The sequence below is a fragment of the Syngnathus floridae genome, chromosome 7, assembly GCF_059516105.1.
Source record: "Syngnathus floridae isolate MCC-2025c chromosome 7, RoL_Sflo_1.0, whole genome shotgun sequence".
Classification (NCBI taxonomy): domain Eukaryota; kingdom Metazoa; phylum Chordata; class Actinopteri; order Syngnathiformes; family Syngnathidae; genus Syngnathus; species Syngnathus floridae.
Window position 1 is genome coordinate 7,590,039 of NC_142419.1, and position 26,686 is coordinate 7,616,724.

Here is a 26,686-nt window from a genome sequence, read left to right on the forward strand (position 1 = left end):
ACCCATGCCACCCACAAGTCCCCCCCCCCCCCCGCAGCAACGCGCATCATCCTTCCATCCATCCCCAGCAGTTTGACGCCTCACACCGGGGGCGTCAGAAAGATGTTGCGCATGTTAACGCTGGGTGCCACGGTGCTCGATAGAAACGAAGCAGTCGCCGTGTTGGAGGGGGAGCCATGTTCGGTTATTATGTACAGCCGCATTTGAGCACTGTCGACACTTTGAGACTGCTTCATGTTCACTGGAGCCGCATGAAGAATGCAGCCTGCAAGATCGACGCTGGAGAGCAGCATATTTGTGTGCCTTGGTGGTCTATTGTCTTGAATACTTTACATTAAAGGTAAGTTAATAAAAGAAACACTCAGTTATGATTTTTCTGTCCAGCTGAATCCAGTGTTAATTTCTTTTCCTCCTTAGGGCAGAACCTCAATAAGAACTTCCGTGGTGATGACGTCTTTGAAAGCTGTTCTGGAGCTCCACAGGGTTGCACATCCATAAAATGTGCGTCCCAGTGAGAATTGCAAAGGAGTGGAAAACCGCAGGATTTCGGAAATATTCCAAATTGGAAACTTTCCATGACAATGATGGAAATTAATGGGGATTAACTTGAAATTGTGAGTAAAATAAGAAACGCAAGTTGGTCTTGTCATAGACAGCTTTCATGCAAAATTGGTTGCTCTCCTTGCCCGTATGAGAGGGCATTCGAGCGGCAACATATATAAAGTAATCTCGTATTTCCAAAAATTTACCAAGCGACGGCTTGTAACTCATCATTTAAGATACCACTGCACTTGCATGAAATCTGTTTTTTTTTATTCTCATTTCTCAGCGTTATATGTTTCAGTTTCCGCTTAAGAGCCAACGTTCAATTTTGTAAATTTCTTTTGTTTCCCATACATTCCCCACAACTTCCCATGGAAAGCTTCCAACTTTCAAACCTAGTCCCATCTCAGTGACCCCCACCTTGGACCCTCACCTACCCACGAGTGAAAAGCCAGCCATGGCTGAAGATAGCAAAGTGGCCCGGCAGTTGGAGAGCGTGGAGAGGAGCGTGGTGTTCCTCAGACAGGAGCACCTCACTTTGCTCCACGGGCTTCACATGGAGATTCTTGCCCTGCAGAGACGATGCACGGGTAAGTGGCTTATTAAAAATGGATGCATCAAATTATGATTCAGCTTTTTCTTTTTACGCGGTGGTGGGAAGCACTTCATTACTGTACTTCACTAGATTTTCTTTCACAACGTACTTTGCTTGAGTATTTTTTTCTGATGAATTTGTACTTTTATTACCTACTGTGGAAAGCAAATGCCTGTACAATCTACTCCTCACTTTATTAAAATATGCTTGTTATTTTTTTCAACCTTCATGGATGAAGTCAGAATGTAAAAAAGGTGTTCATAATGTTTGGACTTTGTAGTTTTTTACCTTTACTTAGGCACAGCAGTTAAATCAGTACTACTTTTACTTTCATTTTTTTATGCGTGCCATCTTTGATGTATTAATTTTCATTGCCTGATTTGCAATTGGCTGCTCCATTTTGATAGTATTATTTACAAAGTAAACCATATGGTATTTTCTAGTGACGAGAACACCAAATATTGTCCAATCTCCAATTAATTTGCAGATAACTATTAGTGTAATGATAGATATACATCCATCCATTCATATATCCATAAATTCTACAGTTGTGGCAAATGCTTACTACCCGCTGTAGGCCAGGATCATAACTGTCCTTTTGACATAAATCAATGTCAGACAATGACAACATGGTGATGTCACTCTGCAATTCCCGGAGATGACATCATTATGGCTTACCGGGTATGGATCTATGCAGTTCATTTGATCAAATCCAGCGAACACCAACACTAACTTTACTACCACTTCAATAATTTATTGTCTTTGCTTCATCCAAACAGTCACTCCTTTATCCACATTAACTACCATAAGTGCGTCTTAGTTCATAACCATATACAGCAGATTTTGCCAAACCAAACACAGCATGATGAGAAACATTATCATGTTTTGCAATTATGGACTTTTTTCAGCAGTAATATGAGACAGAAGGACTATTTTACAGCAAATAAAAAATCCTGCAATTTGAGACACATAGAGCTAATGTTTTCGTGGGACATGACACTTGAAGAATGGACTAGATCTTGAAGAATTTGAAATAATAATCGTTTGTGGTCTTTGCTTCAACGAGTTCTTTCTGCCAGCTTCCTAAAGGGCACTATGAGGGTGATCTGAATTCCGCTGTATTAAAGTGTAGGAATGTTGGCTCGCTCTTCTGGCAGAGGCACGTACCTCTATGTCCCTGAAAACACAATTCATCGGTGTCTCATTGGCATAGCTTTTGCCGATGTTGGGAAGCTCAAGTACTGTAAAGTTCAGTTTGTTCCTGTAACTAGCTCAGTGGTCTAGTGGTAGAGTGTCCGCCCTGAGACTGGAAGGTTGAGGGTTCAAACCCCGGCCGGGTCATACCAAAGACTATAAAAATGGGACCCATTACCTCCCTGCTTGACACTCAGCATTAAGGGTTGGAATCGGGGGGGGTTAGATCGCCAAATGATTTCCGAGCGCGGCACAGCTGCTGCTCACTGCTCCCCTCTTCCCCAGGGGCTGGATCAAAATCACACGGCGAGGGGTTAAATGCAGAGGACAAATTTCATCACACCCAGATGTGTGTGTGACGATCATTGGAACTTTAACTTTGCAAGAGTCTTCTTCTTATACAACTCTGAACAGTATGAAAGAGGCTCAGATGGCTCGAAAAATGAATAACTACATGATTTGCGCCTTCGACTGCGTTTGCATCAAAATGTAGAAGGTTAAACAGCCGTTTTTTTCCTCAGGGGCGCCTCCATTTGAGCCACAACTCCAACTACCAATCCCAATCTCCATACATTGATCCACCACTTGGAATACCACTTACATGCTGAACTACTGCTGTCTGATGGCAGTCAGTAATCTCCATAATATCCCTCATTCCTTCTGTCTCACGTCCCATATTCTTCCCTTTTCCTTTTCCAGCTGCATGGTCATGTTTGTGAGCCTATTGTGATGCTATTAGAGGAGCAAAGCAGTGAAGCCGATTGTCGACGTCTTCTATATACGACAGTATAGGCTACAAAACAAACTGATGAATAACTAGTTTATAATCAGCGACTAGTAAAAACTGTTCAAATGTTTTAAAAAGAAGAATAGTTACAAAAATTGTTTTTGTAAAAGTAAAGACCATTTGTAATTTTAGTAATGACACAAAGTCGATGCAAAATTTGTCTTTGTGGGCCACATAAAATGATATGGCGAGCCGTATCTGGCTCCCGGGCCTTGAGTTTGACACCTATGAGTTAAAGCTTTTGTATGATGCAACCGCAACAATAAACATTAGGTTAAGTTCATAACTCTCAAACGGATTATTATTATATTAGTAATAGCAAGATTGTTGATACAGCAGCAGGATTGGATTGTGCAGGCCTGAGATTGCAATTTAGTCTGTTTCTTGGGCCTTGAAATAGGGCACAGCAGTCATTTAGAATAACTAGATAATTAAAGCTGCATGAGGCACGCCGTCAAATACCAATGAAAATCTTCTGAAAAGACAGCTAAATTACACACTTGCAGAATAATGTGCTGCTTGACTCCATCCATAATCCTAAAAGGCGCAGAGCATTAGTCAGAGTATTTGGTGAGCATCAGATATAATCCACCCAAAGGGTCCCAGATGTTTACAGGATGAAATAAGGATGAGCTGGCCAAAAAGGTCAGTGACAGTCATGCTTTTAATCCAAAACTCTATGTCCTATTTAGCTTTGTAGTTTAACACTCCAATTTACAAATCAGACTGATTTGACCGGTAGGGCTGCACAATAAATCCAATTTTAATTGTAATCACAATTTCAGCAGACATGATTATAATTACCTGATTTTACAAATATTTGTATTTCAAATGTAGCCTATGCCGCATATCTTATCAAGCATTTTCTCAACCAGTAATTCAGCTAACCACCAGAGGACAAGCGCATGATTAAGGCTTCATTAAGCTGCCGAAATAACAAGTGAGAGAAAAGGATGTTTTGTTGGCTGGGCTGGTGATAGTAAAGAAGATCATAGCATATTTATTCAGTCAGTCCTGGGTAAATTAGAATTTCCTCAGTCAACTTGTTTTTTATTTATTCTTTTATGAATTGTTATTCAATTTGTTTTAAAGTTTTTTGCTTTAAATTAGGTGTGTTGATTTGATTGAAGAGTTTGTCCTTAATGACTTGAGACATCAGGCAGTGAATGGCTTCGATGGTCGTCTTGTAGCTGTCCCGGGTGGCTTTGGATTGCATTGAAAAGTATTGCAATAAAAATCCAGATATTTTCCCTGACATGATCAATAATTGTGGTCATCATCATGTATCCCTCGTGGACAGCATAAACATTCAATGTACAGGGTTCCTGAATTGACTATGTAATGGCACACTGTATATTTGGACACCTTGTCAATTTATTTTCCACAAAGAGTGCAATCATAGAAAATAGTAAATGTCAATGTTGTAAAAATGATTTGAACAAACTACAATTGAAGCTGGCTGAATTTGCTTTTAATTACATTGCTTTGTGTCACTCGCCTTCTGTCAATAAACATTGTGCACAGACAGTAAGAGTGCATAGGCAGCCATTTTTCTTTAAGTACTACATATTGATTTCAGAAAGAGCAATACTCATAAAGCTGCAGCTTGCTGTATTTCTGACAGCAGTGAAGACAGTTTTGACAAAGTAATGTAACTTGGCCAGTCATTCTTGAATGCAAAGTCTCAAATTTAGCTTCATTAATTATGTACGAACATGTGGAAATGTGATTTGCAATAGCATCCAGCATTGGTTAATTTATTAAGAAACGATTAAAGCTTCTTGAAATGTCACTGTGAGTTTTATGAGATCTTTTGGCTCAAACCTGACAACCTAAAATAACTACTGTATTTCTTAAACCTGTATCTTTTCTGCTTTTCAGAGTTAACCAATGATCTGAAAGTGAAACCTCTGGGTCGAAGCCAAATAGGTACGTTGAAAGAGAAATTTAATCCCTCATAGTGCATTTATTACAGTATGGTAACCTACATCTCTTTGCGATCAACGTTCAGTCCATATCTAAGCACAACCCCCAACGCAGTATCAGCAACACGCCTAAATCCTCTTCCCCATCCCCCAGGGACTCTCTCTCTCTCTCTCTCTCTCTCTCTCTCTCTCTCTCTCTCTCTCTCTCTCTCTCTCTCTCTCTCACTCACTCACTTTCTCTCACCCTCTCCCTCTTGCTCTCTTTCCTTCTCTGACACTTTCTTCACAAACCTTCCTTTCTTTTCACATAGCCTGTAAATGCTTTAATAGGAGCTGACCCAATAAGCTGAAATGAAAAGAGCAAATGCGTAGCGGCTTTATTAGGGCAGTGGGGATAACAAAAACTCTTGCAAACACACACTGTCCTGGAACACAATATGCTGTCCCTGCTGAATGTTTTTATTGTAGCCTCAATTTAGAGATGTGCACCATTTTGTCACAGTGAGCGAAAAACAGAGGAGTCAATAAGCGGGCAGCGCCCGTGTAGCTGCATTACGCAGCCATTAGCGCCATCTCTTTTTCCAAGGCAGGTTATGTGCCTATCCATCAAAAGAGTGCTTTCTCCTCCCACCCAGGAAAATTGATCCGTCCTCTTTTTTCCCCCTCAGCTATCGTCTCCCCTTGTGGTCCCATGGGAGGTGTCTGTTTACAGCAGACAGCGAGAGGAAGCAGAAGTAGGCAATGAGAGCTCGTGAGATGCAAAAAAAGGGGAGGTAGCGAGCGATTAAAAGGAAGCAAAAAGGCGGCAGACGGGATGGAGGGGAGAAGAGTTCAGGGTGATATGAAGATCACATTATGAACTCTCAAGTATTATGTACAAGCTCAACCTGGGTGTGGTGATGATGGGCAACAGCAAACCTGAGATTCAATGTTTGAGGAGCTTTCCTGGAATACAGAAGAGAGAGTCTGTGTCCAGGAATATCACATTAAGAGTGAATCGATTCTCTTTTGTTCTCTTATATTTATGTTTTATCCAGGTTGTGTATTTTTTGCTTGAGGAATGACCAGTTGTCTCCCCACCCTTGGGATTCTCCCCTACAGAGATTCTGACCTATTTCTGCCGTTGAGGCATGAGCAGTTGCCTCAAAGAATGTAATCTCCTCCTTTGACCAGCTTTGCTCAGTCAGCCTGGAGGCCCAGTTCTGACTCCGCTTTTTATGTGCACCGCCCTCCTTTGCCTCTGAGGGTTTGACAGCAATGAAGGGTGCAAAGGTTGTATACAGAGCAAGCAAGTAAAAATAATATAGTGTTGTCAGCTTTAAATTTGTGTGGAGAGGACGCTGCAGGCACTGTGTCTCTCGAGACAATATGTATCAGATCTAACTGAATGAACTTTTAGTATACACTGCTTGAGTCCAACTATGGTTTATTTTTAGGTATTGGTGCCAGATTAGCATAAATTATCGAGTGGGCATACACATTATTGCACCCTGTCTACATATATCAACAACATACAGTGGTTCCTTGAGATGAGTTTAATTCATTCCGCAACCATTCTGCAAAATTTACTTTTATCTCAAATAATTGTTTCCAATTGAAATGGATGGAAATGCCAATGATGTGTTCCAGCCTCCACCAATACATAAGAAACAATACTATATGATAAAATGAAATAATTAAACACAACACTTGAGTTCACTGTCACCATTCAGTGCTCCAAGCGGACATTTTTTCCCGCAAGTCAAAGCAAAATTAATTAACAATTCGACATTACTCTTTTGTCTTTGTGTTAGAAATACAAGAAGAAGAGGAACTGTTGGAGATTCGCTGCAGGGATGTAGAAGACCGTGTGTGTGAGCAGGAATGCACCATAGGAGAAATTCGTAAGGAGCTGAGTCACAAAGGTGCGTTGGTGGGAGCCCTTCGAGCTAATCTGAAAGAAAAAGAGCGCCACTTCCTAGAGGAGCTCAAACGACGCAGCCACTGCTCCACCATCTTGAACACGGAGCTGCAGAAACAGACAGAGGCAGCGGCGTACCTTTCCTTTCAGCTGCACGCTGCCAAGCAGAAGCTGCATCACCAGCGGCTGCAGCAGAGGCATGCGCTCCTGACCAGAGCTTCCGGTCAGGGTGCTCAGCACAGCACCGAACACATCTCCCCTCAGCAATTGCTCCCGGGAGCCTCCAACGCTTCTCCTGTGGTCAAACCCAAGCGCAAGAGCACAAGAGCTTCCTCACGAATGGAGCGCGCCCGGGAATGTGTGCCCATGGAGAAAGTGATGGGCCCCGCGGAGCCCGCAGCCATGCCAGACCCTGCCCTCTTTCTTCATCCCTGGAGGCTCCAAGTGCGCTCCAAGCAAATGCTAACGCAGAGACCACCTCTGCTTGGTGTGGAACTGGGGGATGAGGAGGAAGTGGCTCAAAAAGGGGTAGTGATGCCTGAAAAAGATGTACTGATGTCTGCAACCGCAGCGCCCCCTGCTGCTGAGGCACAGGCAGATTAGCAAAGGACTGATCTTTTTCGTTTCTGTCAACGCTTTTGTCATTCTGCACCTTGACTACTGCAGACCAGGGGTGGGCAAACTATGGCCTGGGGGCCGCATATGGCCTGCCACGTTCTTCAGTCCATTTACAGTATAAAGACTCCTTGTCATATTGGATATCACATTAATGTCGCATAATTAAAGAATGGGTTGGAAAATTTCTTGTAAATAATAAAATATGTAACATATTAGTAACATAGTTTTAATAATTTATTAGATGATTTTAATATATTCATAGTTAAACATTCAACACAAAATATATGAAATATGTATAACATATTAGTAACATACTTTTATTAATTTATTAGATGATTTTAATATATTCATAGTTAACATTCAAAACAATTATGCATTTATTATATCCATTCATCCTTTTAATTTCTCATTATAATTTCAAACCCCTTTTTTTTTATTATTATTATTATTTTTTTTTACCTCATCTCCAAGTGACCTGAGCCATGTATCTGTTCAATATCAACCGTGTCCCCTGAGATCAAAAGTTTGCCCACCTCTGCTGAAGACCATTTTTAATGTTATGGACTACAACACCGTACAAAACTCAGTACATGTCACTTTAAGTCAGTCTTTGAATCGACTAGAATGATGTGTTTACATGGGTGTCACTTGTGTACTGTGGGGCCTTAAGAGCAACAGCCATGTTGGGTGAACGACGAGCTTTTTTTGTTTGGTCACGACCAACTGTAACCTTTCAAGGTGAACCATAAATCAGCCCCTCACTTTGTTTGTGTGACATCAAGATGAGCTGAAACTGTCTGAGTGTTTGTGTCTGTGTGAGATCATCTATGGATGATCGCAGATCAACAGAAATGTTGAACTTGTCTTAATTTCATACAACTATATCTGTAGTAATTGTTCTGTATTTAAATTGGGAGATGGTGGCTAAATATCTGTGAGGAATGGTACTACTATTTATACGATCCTCACACAAAAATACATTAAGACCGAACGGTTCATTCTTTAATGACTCAATTAAACTCACTGTAGACGGTTGTTACATTTTGACAAGTGAAAAGTGTAATTTGTCAGACAGGAAATGTTTGAATTAAGGAATACACTGTGCATTTTAATCGAAATTTTATGAGACTGAATTAGAAATGCGAAACGTTTTTTTTAACCGATTCCTGTGTGTGTGTTTTTTTAAACTGTGTGCTTGATACATGAATTGCTTTGTATAAACAGTTGCCCAGTTGTTATTCAACCCTGAATCACTCATCACATTCTGTGTTCCAAACAAAAATACTAGAGGCAACTAATCAGCTCGAGAAACTTCTTTTTATTTACATCTCAGGAAAAACGGACCAATAAGAACGTGATTGCTGGTTAAGTGCGTTTTTTTTTAAGTTGGTGGTGTGGTTCTAACATTTTCAAAGTGTATAGTACTAACTCATAAATACTGTAGCAGTATCAACATGTGCAGGGAGATTGTCAGTAAAGACACGAGCTTTGCACAGAATATTATTAGTTATGCAAGTATAAGAAGAAATCCCTATGTATAAAAATGAGCGAACTGAATACAATAAGCAAACTATGATTATTGCTTCTGTCAGTATTTTTTTTTTCTGTTTTACATTCAGAGCTCCATTGTAATGGCTGCCTTATCAAACAGGAAACCATGTGTTTTATTTTCTATGAAAGAATCTAATGAAGTTTATAGTTTCACACATTTTTCCCTCTTTCTAATTAATGTGACTGGGTCCTGCTTTTGAAAATTATTTTTTTGTGATGAGAAGTGTGATGCCTAACTCATCAGACATCAGATATGAATTTAAATATTTGGTTTTGTCTTCAATAGAGCAATGTATTCCTATATTTATATATAATCTATAGGTTGTGACAGCTGTTTTAAAGACTGTGGTATGTTTATATTTAATTACTATTGTCTCCATTTGCTTCATGCTTAATGCCTCATTGTTTGACTTTTGTAAGATTCTGTTGATGTGATAAACAGACTGACAATGGGAAGACTGATAATGTGCTGCATGAGTGGCGGCAATAAACATATGGGCATGGGTTTATGCCACACATGACGGTCAGGATAGAATGCCAGCTAAAACCCTTGTCCCAAATGGTAAGCCATCATAGCATAACTGGGTGCACTATTCTGGTTCATTTGTCTTTCTTACAACTTGGTACAATTTTGCTCTACAGGTTAATATTAAATTAAGACTGTTAAACTCAGAGTATCTAAAACAAAACATCAGGTAGATTAAGCTCTTTATCCATCTAGTTGGAGCTTGTTGTAGCACTTCAGTAGAGTAGGTCCTATTCAGGATTTATACATATTCAGCTTTAACATACTTATTTTGCATCTGTGCTTCAGAGTGAGTCACAGGAATGAGCCAAAGCAAGCTTACCTAAGCGAGTGCCCTTATAATTAATTATTTTCATTATTTTTATTTTAAATCATTAGTCCTCAATTTGCTGCAATATATCTTCACTTCCCCCAGCCAGAGAAAGTGTCTTCCATATTTTTATTCAGTGTGGAGTTATTAGAACAATTTCAGTCAATGTTTAGCGGCACCATCTAGCTCCTGCTGGTGATGCACAATTTGATGTGTGTTCAATACCATCAACCACAAAGGAGGACTTCCTCCTAATGTTGTACATGTCCTAGGGTGAACTGACACCTGCATCAGTCTTGTAGGATGCACTGTAAAAATAAAATAATAAATAAAAAACAAGAACTTCCTGTCTGTTTGTTTTGAATGATTTATAATGCACTTGCTGGTTAGTTCGTGTGAAAGGCCATATAATGAGATCCAATAGAAAAGATGAATTGCAAATTGCATACCACTAATACCAGCATAAGAAAATGGTAGATGTGTTCAACTATCATGTAGAGTTAATTGGTGGATGATTACCTAAGTAAGCATCCAATAAGGGCATTACCTGAAAGTACTTTGCATGTTTCACCCATCAGTAGCATAATTAATTACATAGAGCAACCATCAAAGTGTACTATTGTACTTTTAGCATGTTGCTATCTTTGTAAGAAGTGCCCCTGGAGCAAGAACATTCTATTCATACAGTATTTGATACAAAGAAAGCAGTTCTGAATGAAAACCTAAATATTTGTCCTTCAGATTGTGATTAGAACTACCTCTTACTTGTCTTGGGGAGTGAGCAAATTTGGGAAGTTGGCAGATGATAAAAGTTTATTTTATTCTGTTTTGGAGAATACCTTTGCTATGTTCTTGGTATTTATCCCCAAATTCAAGTCAAGTTATAAAAGACTGATGTGAATCAGAAAGAAAGGAGATTAGGAAGAGAGATGATTGGCTGAATACACTGTTGACATGTTTTACTCATTCTTAAAGACGTGTCAGAATCAGGCACCTTATTTCTTCATAATTAACAATACACAAACAAAAATCTCTACAACACTTATATAATTACAATTATTAAATATTGCGAACCTCAAAACGTCTTATATAGCAACACAAAAGAACAAGAAGAATTTTTATTTGTTGATTTTTTTTCATTATTCAATTCCATGATCAATCAATGTAACATTTAATTAATTCATGCTAATTTAAATAAAGTTTCGTTGTGTTGTTACTTAATTAATTTTGTCAATTTCGGTCATCCATACTTAAGTGTTAGAGATTTGTTACGTGTGACTCTCCGTAGTAGCCTCGGTCAGTGGGCGGGGCCAAGCGAGGCAAAGGCAAAGAGGTCAAAAGAGGAAAGGAGAAAAGCACGTGTGATCCATACATCTCTGTCCTTCCTATCGCACTTGTTTTTGTAAGCCCGTCTAATGCGCATGTAGATTGCCAACTGGCCCAAAAGCACACCAAGCCAAGCCGACTCGTAAATAGCTCTTCTCCAACACTGTCAGCCTGTTTAGTCTTTTTGACCATGGTGAGCAAGACGGACGACACCCCGGCTTCTGCGCCCGGCTGCAGTCCGGCTGATGTTGCTGCGGAGGAAGCCGGGGATGGTGCTCAGGACGCCCACGAGAGCAGCAGGGCGCATTTGAAGGAGTCGTGTAGCTGTGGTGAGATGTCATATCTGTTTCTTATATGCGTAAACAGTATGGTCCTCGCATTTATGTTTGTCTCGCTTCACCTCTACCTTCTTTGGGTCATGTTAAATGGCTAGTGGTACACCTGTATTACATGCTAACGGTATAATGTTTTTTTTTTTTAAAGCAATATACAATATCAGACTGTTTTCGTAAGTCTTTTATAGGGATAGTACGTGTCAATCGATGCCGATGCACAAGTAACCAACCTAAACAGTTTAGCTGGAATGCTAACATTTGGCCCGCTGTCAAGCGCTTTAGCCATGCTAGTGGAAACATTATCACACAGCTTCTGCGTGCATGTAGCAATCGTATAAAGTTGCTTTTCATTTGAAAACCCAAAATGCAAACTATCCGAAGTTGGAAACGTTTCGCGCAAACTCGTAGTGACGTATATGATACTGAAGGTCACCTTCAGTGGCGTCGCACACTTTCGACACAAACACGGGGGTCACTCTCCAAACTTGATCCCTTAAACGTGTTTCCCTTTCGTTTTGGGCTGTATCTCACACTTGATTATTTACTCTAGTGAGTAGTAGTCCATGATGACTCATTGTTAAGACATCAAAGTACCCATGAGCCTGTCTAAACGCGCTCCCGACTTGCGTTCCTCCCCCACCGGTGGGGATGAAGTCGAATGTCCCTCTCGCCCGGGAACCGGAAGCCGTTGCTTACATAGTAAAAGTCATGAAGGTGCGTTCATTGTGAAAGGGAAGGTTACGCTTCTAATGAGACAAGCTGGTGAGTACTGACGTTGAAACGTGGAGCCGTTCTCGATGAAGCCGAAGCACGGTGTTCATGTTGCTCGATTGACACCGAGCCGAGGATGGCGGTCAGCCGAGAAAGAAGTTACACAACTTGGCAAGCAAGTCACCGTAGCCTGCGTTGTAGTCATGTGGCATTCGTCTCGTTTGACAAGAAAACTCCTTTCAACGTGTCAACCACTCGACCGGTGTGATAATGTATCGATTGACATTCTAAAGATCCATATTGTTGCTGCAGTTGGGATTGGTATCAATGGTCTCGTGGCAATTTGAAAATAACCCATGACAGCTGTACTGAAATTAAAGACACATTTAATGCTGTTATGCATGTTTTTTGTTTTTTAGTTTTTTAGATAAAAGCAGAGCTGCTGCGTTACTGCAAACCAACATTAATTTGAGGACAATACCGTATTTTATCCTTAACGAATTCCTCTAATAAACATACCATCCCGCAATGGACTGATGCAACAATTGTTCCTCATCTAGGGCTGGACAATTAATCTAAATAATCGTGATTTTGATTTTGTCTTCTCTTGATTTTTACAACTTTATTATTGAAGGAAAAACGATTATCGTGCAGAATGGCACGGCTTTATTAGATCTGGTACCAGCTGTGTACCGGGCTGACGATTGGGAACACTGGTTTAGAACACTTGTGAGGCAGAATCATGTGCTAGGTAAAAGTAGATCATCACTCATCGGATGAATCTAGGCCTGTTTATTTGAACAGTATGAGTGGTAACATGTCCATACACTTGTTAGTTGTATCCTGTGCCATCTAGTAAAAGAGCATTAAATTGTTGTGCTTGTCACTGGCATAGATACATTTTTTTGTTGTAAATAAAAAATAGCATTACTCTAAATGAACTCTTAATGTCGCATTTAATACAGGCATGCATATGTTTTACAAGCAGAAGACATTTATGGTCCTTGTTTTGCAATCCAAATTGAGGGCACAATTTTATCTTCCTCTCTAAAATGTAACGTCTCACATTCAGGTCAATTGATGCCCATCTGTGGCTCATTCTATGGATGAAGAATAGGACCATGTTGCGGAACCAGAGTGTTGCACTGGTCAAGCATGACCCTCTGCGGCTTTAATGCTGCCGAAACGGGTGAAGGGTGACTGGGTTAATCCCGAGAATCACAGACACCCTCGCACTATTCCTCTGCTCACAAGCTCATCCTGTCCAACCAAATTATTACGCTTCCTGTCTGTGTTATTGTAATCAGGACCAACCTCCTACCTATCCAAGACTTGTACCTGTCCAGGACCAGGAAACGTGCAACTAACATCTCTACAGACGCTTCTCACCCAGGTCACAGTCTGTTCGAACTACCCAGGTTGTCGCTCTGATGAACTCACACCACTCAGAGTTTCAGAGACATCACTGGGCAATCATATTCGGCTCTTGCCACTTAACTGTTGTTAGTCACCTGAATGTTGTTAATCACTTAAATGTTGCACATAGGCTGAGATCAACCAGAGTCAAATTCCTTGTCTGGCATGCACAAACTTGGCCAATAAAGCTGATTCTGATTCTGATAAGGCCTTGTATGTTGTTTTTCATGGTTGTCCTCCTTTTGGATGACATCATGGGAGCTGCCAGGATCCTCATGTCTCAGGCCTTGGACTTGATACATTTCTCATTTTTGTAAATGCCTCATAGTAGAGCTGTGCACATTTATAGTCGTGTTTTTGCTACTTGGCTGCTTCTCTGTCAGATTAATGTTCAATTTATCCCTTTGCCTTGACCTCCTATTTTTGCCTGGAACAGGACACAGACTATTTTTGTGCTCCCAGGCGTGATACATTCCCTGCTTTGAACTGGAATTCAGTTATTCTTTGACAAACAAGTTATGTTGTATGTTGAAATGACATTTCCACAGTTAGTAGCCTCCAATTTAATAGATGCCGCATTTGAATTAACTCATTTACTGCTGTGGATATTTATACATATCCGTCACCTGGAATCAAACCATTTTTGCCATCTACAAATTTATTCTTCAAGTATGTTTTTCAATGGGTAGGTGTGGAAGAGGGTCTCGTTGAAGTCGGACAACTTCAGGCATCTCACACTCAAAGAGAATATGCGTACATAATATGTATACAATACAGCACAACTTGATTTATATAGCACATTTGTTACAGCTGCAGCTGTGTTTTAGCTCTTTAAAGTATTTTAGCTCAGTATATTAAATATGTTGTGGCACCTACTCCTAGTTTTGGACAGTTTAAACTGGCGTGAAGCTGTTGTTTGGTATTCACAGCCTGGCTGCTGGCTGCTCTGTCCTGTGACTGCAACTCCCCCCTTTCTTCATTTGTTGCTAGTGTCGGTCAGGGTCTAGTTTATGAAGCCCCACCCCCTATCTTAGCAACCCTGACGCCGTGTTGCCCTTGACGGTGAGCAAGGACGTGCGCACACACACTTGACAGCAGCTGAATCCCTAATGCATAAATCTCTCGGTTTACTACTCAGTCCTGCTCAATTTCCACAGCCTTTACTTTTATTGTCACTTTTACTTGAGGAGATAATAATGATTTGTGCAGTGGTAGGAGTTGCAAATTTAGACTCGTAGCAAAAAACATTTACCTGTCAATCTCCTATTCGTCAATGGACGTTTACTTTCTAAACTTGACTGTTGCAAATATGTGTGATGTCATGCACGCTGTGATCGATGAAGCAAGCATGAAAGGAAACTGACTCTCCTATTTCATCTATAATTGCTTCAAACAACAAAGGCATAGTTATTATTGTATTATTGCCAATGTTTTGCCATTGTTTTATGTTATGTGTTCTTATGTATTAATGTTAATGTTTTTTAACATGCTTTTTTTAATGCTTAAGTGGCATTTATTGAATGAAAATGTCTTGGCCAAAATAGTTCCATTCATTCAAACTAAACAGCTTTTGTGCTATTGTTGCTGACGCAACTGCTTGGCAGGACATCAGCCAGTCATGTGGTTCAATGGTCTGGAGGTTGCAGCGTGACAGAATTTTGTTTGCACTCCTCAGAAACTAAATGAGTGAGTTTTGTCTCTGCTTTTCTGTGCAGAAACAGTCATGGTGAATGGTGGAGGCGCACATGAGCACACAGATGGATTGGAGTCAAAGAGGGACAGTCACAGTGAAGTGAACGGAGGCGACGACTCCAGCGAGCAGGAGGTGATCGTCATCCAGGACACGGGTTTCACCGTTAAGATCCAGGCACCCGGTGCCGAGCCCTTTGATCTCCAGGTACACAAGAAATAAAACAGACATGCATCGTCATAGTTTTTTCCCCCCCTTATCTTCCCATCTCCTCTTCCTCCTCTTTGTCCTCAGGTGTCTCCTCAGGAGATGGTGCAGGAGATCCATCAGGTGTTGATTGACCGAGAGGATGCCTGCCACCGTACCTGTTTCTCGCTGCAGCTGGACGGAAACGTGTTGGCCAACTTTGCTGAGCTCAAGTCCATTGAAGGTCTACAGGAAGGCTCGCTGCTCAAAGTGGTGGAAGGTCAGCGTGATAAGCATCTGCAGTGGCTGTTTCATGAATAAAAAGTCCTTTGATGCATGGGAGCTGACAGAGCGGTCCAAATGTTAATGATCGGCCACAAAGTTCTATTGAGGACAATTCATTAAGCCCAGACAAACCATTCCGATCCACTTTTTTTGTTATCTGTGCTTGTTTAGAGCCGTACACTGTGCGTGAAGCTCGGATCCACGTGCGTCACATCCGAGACCTGTTGAAGAGTCTGGACCCGTCAGATGCCTACAACGGAGTGGACTGCAACTCTCTTTCCTTCCTAAGTATTTTCACAGATGGAGACCTTGGAGGTACCTTGAGATTGCTGCAGCATCCTGTAGTAGACTCTGCACCCTTGTCTGATGTACAATGTGGACATGGTTTGTATTTTTTTGACTGCAGATAGTGGCAAGCGGAAGAAGAAGGGCAGCGAGCTGGAGCAGATTGACTGCACTCCCCCAGAACACATTCTCCCTGGCAGTAAAGAGCGCCCTCTAATACCCATCCAGCCACAAAACAAGGAATGGAAGGTAAAACCCAATTTCCACGATGAGGTTTTGGTTTTCAAGCATGCTGTGACTCTCTTGTGCACACTTCCACTGTAATACCATTTGTTGCAATTGAACAAAATGTGGACCCACTTGTCTTCCCAAACAGCCTCTGCAGTGCCTGAAGGTCCTGACCATGAGTGGCTGGAATCCTCCCCCCGGCAACAGGAAGATGCATGGCGACCTCATGTACCTTTACATCGTGACAGTAGAAGAGCGCCATGTCAGTGTCACTGCCTCAACACGTGGCTTCTACCTCAACCAGTTAGTCAACTTCTCTCATTTCTAGTAACCTAATGCTTAGTGGCCCATATGGAGCCATTTGCTGCAGTTAACGGTCAAGTACTTTCTTCGGTTAGCACATTCTCCACTAATTTTTCTTCATTCTAAATCGAAAGACGATATTCAGCAGCCACAACATTAGATTCACCATTCTGATTAAATGACCTGTAAGATTTCATCAACTTGGTGAGATTAAGTAAACATTATTTTGCTTCCAGTGTACAGCTGGACTGAATGATATAGGGAGGTATAGTAAAAATAAAAAAATCATTATGACACAGTGTAACTGTGAGAAACATTGCTACTATGTGTACATTCATCTGTCAATGAACACTTTTTTCTTTTTAACGTCATAGTATTTAGTACAGACCTTGTATCACCTCATAAGATTGAACATAGGTTCCTTAGCGTTTATACAACAGAAGAGTATGTTGGAAGTAGTGATTGAAAAGCATGCAACATTCTCTATTTTGCTGTGTCATTCTCCTAATCTTGGGATACCAAAGAGCTCAGTCACATAAATTAGGTCAATTACATTTGTAGGCCAGAACGTATGCCATGTCGAACCTTGGTCTTTCCACAAAATCACTTTACACTAGTTTACTTGCTCATGTTTGTGTCCGTGTTGTTCAGGTCGACGACCTACACCTTCAACCCCAAACCAGCCAACCCTAGTTTCTTAAGCCATTCTCTGGTTGAACTACTGAGCCAAATCAGCCCTGCCTTTAAGAAGAACTTCACTGCCCTGCAAAGGAAAAGGTGAAATTTCCGACATCTCATCTGGTGGTTGACATGAGAAAATCCCCATTGTTGATGTAATTGTCTTTTACAATGCAGGGTCCAGAGGCATCCGTTTGAGCGAATAGCCACACCTTTCCAGGTGTACAGCTGGACGTCACCACAGGTCGACCATGCAATGGACTGTGTTCGAGCCGAGGACGCCTACACTTCCCGTTTAGGTTATGAAGAGCACATACCAGGACAGGTACGGCTACTAGTTTGTCACAACATTAGACCTGCTGCTTACTGCAAGACTGAATGTGACGGAACTGTTGTGTAGTGTTGCAGGGTGCTGCAACTACTTTTCAAGGGTGGCTGACTGTTGTCAGTAAGCTGTGATTTGATTTGGAATTTGAATTGCTGGTGATTAGCGTCACAACGTCAACTATAACAGCAAATAAAAAAGGGTCATGTTGTGTCCTGTAATCTTTTCCGGTTACTAAGCCAGATCCAGCTGATTGCTGCCAAGTTGCACCAATACAGTAAGGCTTTAGAAATAGCTGGAAGACAATGTGTGGAGCATGTGTGTTGATGAAATGCACACAAGTGCAGTCAATGGGACTATCATTGCCAGCTGTCTCTCAAATATCCACACACTCCTCTTCATTCTCGCCTGTTTCTTCTCCGACAGTGGCTAGGACAATCACTTTTTTTTCCTTGACAATTACATTATGTTGTTTGTGATTAAATACAATGTACATGCTGCCTTAAGATGCTGTTTCATGATATCATGATTAGAACGAGTTATTTATTTTTTTCAAAGTTGGTAGGTGAGGGTCTGTAATTTGTTCATGATTGTACGGTTGCATCGCTCTGTGTGCAACTGGGCATAAGATATGCTTACTCTTGAGATCCTACAGGAGTCTCATATAATGATTTCTGCCTTTATGAAACATTAATGTCCCATTTTGGTTCAAATTTACAGATGTATTCATTTAACAACACGTTTTTGCTTATCTTTAGACTAGAGATTGGAATGAGGAGCTGCAGACGACAAGAGAGCTTCCTAGGAAGAATCTGCCTGAGCGCCTGTTAAGGGAGCGGGCTATTTTCAAGGTACTTCTGTCTTCATATTGTACTGCATGAATTGTATCATCGAAATTGTTTTATTTACCAAGGATACATATTAGGCAAATCTTTCCGATTTCACCACTCTAAAAAGTCATGGTCCCCCACCATCACCACACATGCACGCACGCACACATACATACACATACATACACATTTGCCCAGGAAACAGGTTCTTGGATCTCATTAGGCTGAATATACAGTTAAATTGTTTCTTGTGTAAACAGGATATTTAGAAAAAATATGTATAAATGAGGACATCGTCTCACCTTAATCGTAAATAAATTCCCACTGCCAAATGTTCATGTTTTGTCTGAAATTTTTCTCAATTGTCTTCTCTTTGCAGGTCCACAGCGACTTTGCAGCAGCGGCCACACGCGGCGCCATGGCAGTCATCGACGGAAACGTAATGGCCATCAATCCCGGTGACGAAACGCACATGCAGATGTTCATCTGGAACAACATTTTCTTCAGCCCGGGCTTTGACGTGCGGGACCATTATCGTGAGCTGGGCGGGGACGCTGCCGCCCATGCCGCACCCACCAATGACTTGAATGGTGTGAGAGCTTATGGGGCAGTGGATGTGGAGGGACTCTACACACTGGGCACGGTGGTGGTGGACTACAGAGGCTACCGTGTCACCGCCCAGTCAATCATCCCTGGCATCCTGGAACGCGAGCAGGAGCAAAGCGTCATCTATGGCTCCATTGACTTTGGAAAGACAGTTGTGACCCACAGCAAATACCTTGAGCTTCTGGCCAAGACCAGCAGGCCCCTCAAAGTCAGTAGCACAAATGTTTGCTCAAAAATGGCCGCTGCTTATTTAGACACAATTTATTTCTCAGTGTCCACATCCACAAGTACCGACATTTATATAGTCAATATTATAAAGACCAATAACCTAATGGCCGATAATGCAATACCTCATTTTAACGATCACCTTTTCTGGGTTGTCATCTCAGGTCCAGAGGTACAATGTGCTCAACGAGAAGAACGAGGCTGTGGAGCTTTGCTCATCAGTCGAATGTAAGGGCATCATCGGAAATGATGGCCGTCACTATATTCTGGACCTTCTTCGCACCTTCCCGCCTGACCTCAACTTCCTTCCTGTGGAGGGAGAGGAGTTAGCTCCAGAGTGTCAGCGTCAGGGTTTCCCCCGCCAGCACCGCCACCGCCTCGCCTGCCTTCGCCAAGAACTCATTGAGGCCTTTGTTGAGCACAGGTTAGTGTTTGTCCTCGCTTCTGCTGTTCAGTAACACACCATACCTGCAATAATAGTGGATTATGTCCCTTCTTAGATACCTTCTCTTTATGAAGATGGCTGCACTTCAACTCATGCAACAGAAAGCTAACAAGGATGCCAACAGGAATGAAAAAACCCCAGCCATCACTCAAACCTCCCAAACAGAGACCAATGCTGATGCAACGCAAACCGCCGCTTCAGATTCAAGCACGCTAGGTTCTACAGATGGCCCGGTCCAAACGGACAGCGGCCTCATTGGGACTGATGGGGAGGAAACACCTTCAAAGGCCACAAATGGTCCTTTGGAGCCGACAGCAGCACAGAATGGGGAGTGCAAGAGCCCACTGGAGGGTAAGGAGCTTGAGGAAAGTATTCCAGGATTAGCTCAGGCCAAAGAGCTAGCGGAGACCTTAGTTGCCGAAGATGGATCTGGTATTGGTACGTCTAAAATTCTCAAAGGCTGGGACAGCTACTCTGGTGGATAGTCGCAATGAGAGAAATAATTTTGGTGTTATGAGTGTCGGAAAGAACATCCCTTCACATTTCCAAGCAGCTTCAATCCACCTGAGTAGCTGTGCCTGCTCAGTCCTCAGCCTGCATGGTGAAAGAGTGTTGGCCCTCAGTCCCTGTCACTTTTCCAGCCTGCTGAGTGAAATAACTAAAACCAATCATGCTCGTACTGTTTAGTACCACTTAAAATGTCCAAATGTCTTTGGGTGTCTGATTTGTTCACTTTGGCTTGTATAATGTGCATGTTGACACTTTTCCTTTCTTAAGTGGGGTTGAGTTTGCACTGATACATTACAGTGTTGTTTGCATGTTGTGTTTAATGTACAGATTGATTGACAAAATAATATCAATCATGACATTTCACCTCACTGACCAATATTTTTACTCGTCGTTTTCGAACAGACCCCAAAAGCCGTGAGGTCGTCCTCAATGCCTGCAAGGCAGTTGGCTCCATCAGCAATACGTCTTTTGACATCCGCTTCAACCCTGATATCTTCTCTCCAGGTAAGATCAGACAGTATGCTTAATTTTGTTTGTTGAATTATGTCAATTCACAATGATTTATTTTGGCTTTATAGTGCAATCCATGCCTTTATTAATTTGTTTGCTCAGATGCAACTCACTGTAGTTGCAGTTCGCTGACTTGTTCCATCATGCTGTCAGGAGGCTACTCCATCTATTTTACCTCCTTGGCTGTTAATAGTTAATATGTGTTGTTGAACCAGGAGTGCGTTTCCCAGACGACAGCACAGAAGACATCCAGAAGCAAAAGCAGTTACTCAAAGATTGTGCTGCCTTCCTCGTTTCCTGCCAGATTCCATCACTGGTCAGTGATACTATGAACTGTAGTCACTTACTTTGTTTGGATTTCTTTTAGAGGTCAAGTCTGAATGATGTATGTTCTGACTAGGTTAAAGACTGTTTGGACCAAAGTGCTCTTCCCATGGATGGAGCCACTCTGACAGAGGCCTTGCACCAGCGAGGCATCAATTTACGCTACTTGGGCACCGTACTGGAGTTTGTGGACAAGACTCCTGCCAGATCCCAGCTGGAACACATCTATGTAGGTCTAATATTTTGGCACTTGGAAATACTTTGCATTGACATGCGAATAATCACATGGTGTAAGAGATGAAGCAGATTTAATGTGGGACTGGGATTAAAAAAGTTGCAGGCAATCAAATACAGCAAAATTATTCTGCATACAATGATACAGCCTATGGCGAGTCAAGTCTAGAGAGACAAGTAAAAATAAGTAGCACCTTTTTAAGTGAAATCCAGAAATGTTTTTTTTAATAGATAGAAACAATTTGGAAAGTAGAAAAAAAGTCACACTTTTTTTTTTTAATATTCGTAGACATTACGGTTGCTTACACAATCAAGTATTGACAAAACCTCAATTTTTAGGGTAGGGTCATCTGCTGAGTGTAACTAACAAAAGTCTGTTTAATCTAAAGTAATCAGTAACAAAGTCACTTTTTCAAAGTATGCCCAGTCACACATGCTTGTGTGTGAAAATATTTTTGTTTCATATCCACTGTAACTGGATTTGATAGTTACCATTCTACCATTTTTTCCTTTTGCATCTTTAGAGAATAGGAATCATTGAACTGATCACCAGATGTGCAAAACATATTTTCAAGACATACCTCCAGGTTGGTGGCATTTTATAGAAATAATAGTTTTAGCAGTTTTGCAGTTTGTGTTTTGACTAAAAAAAGCTTTAAAATTATATATTTGTTTTTGTTTTCCTCGTGAAGGGTGTGGAGCTGTCAGCTCTCTCTGCCGCTGTAAGCCATTTCCTAAACTGCTTCTTGAGTTCCTTCCCGGATGCCATTGGACACCTGCCGGCCGACGAGCTGGTGTCGCGCCGCAAAAGTCGCAAGCGGCGCAACAAGGTTCCTGGAAGTGGTGACAACACAGCATGGGCCAGCCTAACGCCCGGCGAGTTGTGGAAGAACATCTCCTCGGAGGCGCGGAGCTACTATCACTTCACCATTCAATGGTAACAACTAATTTGGGTGTGTCCTACCTGAGTGGAGGCATGATGATTAAATCCTCTCCTCGCTTCCGCAGTGAAAATGTGGACCAGGTGATGGAGAAATACAGCATTCAGAAAATCACTTTGCTCAGAGAAATATCAATCAAAACAGGCATCCAGGTAGGTTTTCGTTTCTCCCTCCAAAAAAGTCTTTATAAGGTTTTAACATTTTGGTCTGCTCTCCAGATTCTGATCAAGGAGTATAACTTTGACAGTCGCCACAAGCCCACCTTTACAGAGGAGGACATCCTTAATATTTTCCCTGTTGTAAAACACGTCAACCCCAAAGCCTCAGATGCCTTCCACTTTTTCCAGAGTGGCCAGGCCAAGGTCCAGCAAGGTAAGACTCACTTTACTACTTGCGCCTGGTTCACACCAAGATACATCGATACATTTTGTGTATTGCATCAGGTTTTGTTCATTTTTTTTGGGCTTTCTAGGATTTTTGAAGGAGGGGTGTGAGCTGATCAATGAGGCCCTCAACCTTTTCAACAACGTATATGGCGCTATGCACGTGGAGATTTGTGCCTGCCTGCGCCTCTTGGCTCGCCTTAATTACATCATGGGGGACCACGCTGAGGTATACACTGGCAATTAAATGAATCACAACAGCTGTGTCCCAATTCAGGGGCCATACCCTTCCCAAGACCAATTCGAGTGTCTATAGAGGCACCGCTAAATTTTGGCGATTCCATATGTAAGTGTATGACTTTTATTACATCTTTAAAACTGAGAAGGTATTGAAAGAAGGCTCAGTTTGTGAGCTGCTTTAAAAGGAATCATTGATTATTAGACTGTGTTGTGATGCATTGGGCTTCTAAGCGGTGTAGCAACTAAATTAGCAAACATTTTCACATTTGTGTCCTATTGATTTTATTTGCTAAATGACCTCCTCCTACTTGTCTGCAGGCACTCAGCAACCAACAAAAGGCTGTTCTCATGAGCGAACGAGTTCTCGGCATCGAGCACCCCAACACAATTCAAGAATATGTAAGTTGTCCTGTCTGTTGTTAACAGTTGTTCTGCTGGTGCCATACTTGTCTTATATTGCTCTGTTTTTTTTTGCTCCCCAGATGCATTTGGCTTTGTACTGCTTTGCTAATGGACAGTTGTCCACGGCATTGAAGCTGCTTTACAGAGCTCGATACCTCATGCTGCTGGTTTGCGGTGAAGACCACCCGGAGATGGCACTGTTAGATGTAAGTTCTACCTGTAGCAACAATGTTGATTGGTTTTGTCCAAGATTGGTACCTCATACATTGAGTACATCAAAAGTTAGAGAGTGCAGACCTACGCAAAGGAAAAATAAATCCTGACATGCATGGCTTTGTATTGCCATTAACTAGAACAATTTGCTCAGTCCTATCTGGCCCCACTTTAAGTGGAATGACATCAAATTATTAAATTTGCACCAATTTTCAGATGCTTCCCCATTAAATGGGCTCTTGCCATTACTCCAATAATTTCAATGATTAGCCATGTAGTTTACGTGTAACAAATAAGATCTCTAATTCTAAAAATGATCACAATGAAAATAAAATTGTCATTTGTACTTTGAACCACTTTTGCTGGGGTATGCAGGCCAAGAAGCTGATGTCAAATGTTCTTTCCCGAGGTGGTCAAGTATGTGCTACTATGACAATGTAATTTAACACAAATGACAGAGTTTGGTGGTCAAATCTCATTATATAGATTTGTAAATGTATTGTTGAAGTATTTTAAATTTCTCAGGTGACTGAGTCAGCTCAGTGGGGTATAACTAATAAAAAAAAAGTAGGTTCTGCCTCCAATGTCCAACTTTGAGCAGGTTATACAACTGTTATTGTTGTTTTCAGAGTAACATCGGCTTGGTACTGCACAGCGTGATGGAGTACGATTTATCTCTGAGATTCTTGGAGAACGCTCTGGCCATCAACTCAAAGTACCATGGATCACGGTCACTCAAAGTAGCGCTCAGGTGGGGACCGATAATATCACTTATTTACATTCATATGGTTTCATATATGGTGGTGAGACAGTCTTTGTTTTTCTGTCCAGCCATCATCTTACTGCTAGGGTTTACGAAAGCAAAGCGGAGTTCCGCTCAGCGCTACAGCATGAAAAGGAGGGCTACACTATTTACAAGAACCAGGTATCAGAGATCTCTGCTCTTACAGTTCCTTATTTGGATGGCTCCGTATTAAATACATGTTATGCGCAGATGGGCGAGGCTCACGAGAAAACCAAGGAAAGCTCAGAGTACCTGAAGTGCCTCACCCAACAGGCTGTGGCTCTGCAAAGAACAATGAATGAGATCTATAAAAATGGCTCCAGTGCCAGCATCATGCCCCTTAAGGTGACTTCAATGAACTGTCTGTTTTTGTCTAATTGATAAGAAACTCTAAGCAATGCTTTTTTCCCCTCCTCATCTTGTTGATTAGTTCACTGCTCCAAGCATGCCCAACATCCTGGAACAACTCAACATCATCAATGGCATCATTTTTATCCCTCTAAGGTATGTACACAACCAAGAAAAATATTATAAACTTAAGAGAAAAATACTAATCTGACAGCCTTTTAACTAATTTCTGAATTGCTTTTGGAAATTAGATGATTAATACTTTGTTTCTTTCAGCCAAAAAGATCTAGAGAACCTGAAAGCTGAGGTGCAGCGACGGCAGCAGCTGCAGGAGTCAGGAAAGAATGAGCTGCTGGAGAAGAGTGAGCAGCCCTCGCTGGAATTAGTGGACAAAATTCCTGTCGATTAATGTCCCAGTGTGCTCAACATAGTTATTTTTTGCGTTACAAAGGGTGAAGACTGTGCCGTAACAGTCTTGTCATTATGCCCGCCGACCCAGGAACTGAGCAAACTATATCAGCGTTGAAATAAAGAAAAAACACCGTAAGGGGGATATGCAGTATGTGTCAAGCGTAAAGAGGATATGCAGTATGTGTCAAGGGTCCACACACTGTATAATGTGTAGAACAGAGGAAAACTGAGCAAGCAGGCAATTCCTACAAGTTAGGATGAAATGAGGGGGGGGGGAGGAACAACCATCCAATCCATGTTAACTTGCAGTGTTAGAAAATTCTGCCATGAGATGTAAAATAATCTGTTTGCATTGGAGCAAGAGATCCCACTTGTGGACTCAAGACCAAGGGTGACGTTCGAGCCTTATCTGTTGTGTTACAAGCTCGGCTAGTTTCGTACCTGCAATGCTGTTAGATAATGACCACATGTTGCTCCCTAAAAGAGCCTTGAAGAGACTAGGGCAAGTGATCCTAGGCAACTCTCTCCTGTGCACTAAAGTCAGATTTGAAAATAATGAACAGTGGGCCTTGTATTTGTAAGAATGTACTGCTCTTCATTACTCACGCCCTCAATGGTACTTTAATTGAATCTAGTCATTTGTGCTACCTGCTGAGTCTTGCAAGCAAATGGTGAAAATTGGGCTGCTTTGCTGGATACATACATATATTTTTTCCCTTTCGGTGAAACATACACAGGAAACTTAAAGTGACATTTTAGACCTGTTAATTTAAGCCATGACGTTTTATAGCAAATGTATAGAATGGAGAAATATGTATAAATCTATATCAGATGTAACCACATTTTTGCATCCTGAAAACAATCCATAAACCGTCCTCTTCAAAGCAATTTTCTCCATGTCCTAACAACTGTGTTCAATCTATTTTTACACATTGAAAAGGCTGTGCAATTATGTTTGTATGTGTGACTTTTTTTGTGACTCTTTGTGTAATCCAACAGGACCGCTGACGAGAGGTGTGATATGAACATTGGCTTTTATTTTTCTATATGCATAGTTGACAAAATTAACATTCTCATTCTTGGACATGTGCTCAACATTGGTTGTAGTGACTGGTCCTAGTTTTACGTGTGTACCCTTCTTCCAAAATTGGATTGCCATGTTTTCACATGTATGCAGCCCAGAGAACAGTACATAGAAATATGACTACATATTTTCAGCACCAATGGAAATGGACAAAAAAAGGGCTATCTTGATTGAGATGTACCAAACAAAAACAATAAGACTGAGAGTTTGCGCTTGTATACATGTGATGTAACTTGATTAAAGCAATATAGAGATGGTGCTGAAAATATTTAAAAATCAAAGATAGAGTGACAAAAATAGGCTACATTTAAAGATACAAGATGAACTGCTCACAGTCAAAGGGAGTCGTTGCAATCATGAGTCAAAAGTGAGGAAGGCAATGAATATTTTCTTTATAAAAGTGATTTATGCATCTTAATTGTGGTTTTGTCTTATTCACTTGTATTCTCTCTCATTTGTTCTGTTTTGACCAATACCCC

At 41.4% G+C, this 26,686-nt stretch overlaps 2 protein-coding genes and 1 long non-coding RNA gene across 6 annotated transcripts; 2 read left to right on the plus strand and 1 right to left on the minus strand.

Annotated features, from left to right (window-relative positions):
• Positions 1 to 30: 30 nt before the first annotated feature.
• ccdc92ba (coiled-coil domain containing 92Ba) lies at positions 31 to 10,283 on the plus strand. Of its 2 annotated transcripts, XM_088381752.1 has the most exons (6): positions 31 to 340; positions 418 to 614; positions 923 to 1,133; positions 5,001 to 5,048; positions 5,713 to 5,778; positions 6,838 to 10,283. In XM_088381752.1, the coding sequence occupies exons 3-6, from the start codon at positions 1,001 to 1,003 to the stop codon at positions 7,545 to 7,547; spliced, it is 957 nt and encodes a 318-aa protein (XP_088237878.1). In that variant the 5' UTR covers positions 31 to 340; positions 418 to 614; positions 923 to 1,000; the 3' UTR covers positions 7,548 to 10,283. The 2 variants fall into 2 exon arrangements, with proteins under 2 accessions (XP_088237878.1, XP_088237879.1); XM_088381753.1 differs by lacking the exon at positions 5,713 to 5,778.
• Positions 6,565 to 7,465, minus strand: LOC148394985 (uncharacterized). Its single transcript, XR_015859606.1, has 2 exons — positions 7,083 to 7,465; positions 6,565 to 6,977 (listed from the first exon to the last, which is right to left on the minus strand). It is a non-coding gene; the product is annotated as an uncharacterized LOC148394985 (long non-coding RNA).
• A 959-nt stretch (positions 10,284 to 11,242) lies between the features above and the next one.
• cluha (CLUH binding protein of NUMT mRNA a) lies at positions 11,243 to 26,625 on the plus strand. 3 transcript variants are annotated; one of them, XM_088380605.1, is made up of 27 exons: positions 11,243 to 11,604; positions 15,453 to 15,634; positions 15,722 to 15,893; positions 16,070 to 16,213; positions 16,305 to 16,432; positions 16,560 to 16,714; positions 17,366 to 17,491; positions 17,570 to 17,717; positions 18,476 to 18,568; positions 18,927 to 19,361; positions 19,543 to 19,802; positions 19,879 to 20,261; positions 20,736 to 20,837; positions 21,059 to 21,159; positions 21,244 to 21,396; positions 21,926 to 21,988; positions 22,094 to 22,338; positions 22,410 to 22,494; positions 22,561 to 22,714; positions 22,815 to 22,954; positions 23,284 to 23,364; positions 23,448 to 23,573; positions 24,210 to 24,331; positions 24,412 to 24,505; positions 24,575 to 24,709; positions 24,795 to 24,868; positions 24,989 to 26,625. In XM_088380605.1, the coding sequence occupies exons 1-27, from the start codon at positions 11,466 to 11,468 to the stop codon at positions 25,119 to 25,121; spliced, it is 4,173 nt and encodes a 1,390-aa protein (XP_088236731.1). In that variant the 5' UTR covers positions 11,243 to 11,465; the 3' UTR covers positions 25,122 to 26,625. The 3 variants fall into 3 exon arrangements, with proteins under 3 accessions (XP_088236731.1, XP_088236730.1, XP_088236732.1); XM_088380604.1 differs by lacking the exon at positions 11,243 to 11,604 and adding an exon at positions 12,192 to 12,372; XM_088380606.1 differs by lacking the exon at positions 11,243 to 11,604 and adding an exon at positions 12,192 to 12,372 and having other exon boundaries at positions 19,879 to 20,174.
• Positions 26,626 to 26,686: the final 61 nt, after the last annotated feature.

Coding starts and splice junctions, on each gene's coding strand:
- ccdc92ba (XM_088381752.1), top strand. CDS start 1,001: ATGGCTGAAGATAGCAAAGTGGCCCGGCAGTTGGAGAGCGTGGAGAGG. Junction 5,049..5,712: donor TCTGGGTCGAAGCCAAATAG/GTACGTTGAAAG, acceptor TTTCCCCCTCAG/CTATCGTCTCCCCTTGTGGT. Junction 5,779..6,837: donor GACAGCGAGAGGAAGCAGAA/GTAGGCAATGAG, acceptor TCTTTGTGTTAG/AAATACAAGAAGAAGAGGAA.
- cluha (XM_088380604.1), top strand. CDS start 12,207: ATGAGCCTGTCTAAACGCGCTCCCGACTTGCGTTCCTCCCCCACCGGT. Junction 18,569..18,926: donor GGGAGCGGGCTATTTTCAAG/GTACTTCTGTCT, acceptor TTCTCTTTGCAG/GTCCACAGCGACTTTGCAGC. Junction 21,397..21,925: donor CCCAGCTGGAACACATCTAT/GTAGGTCTAATA, acceptor TTGCATCTTTAG/AGAATAGGAATCATTGAACT.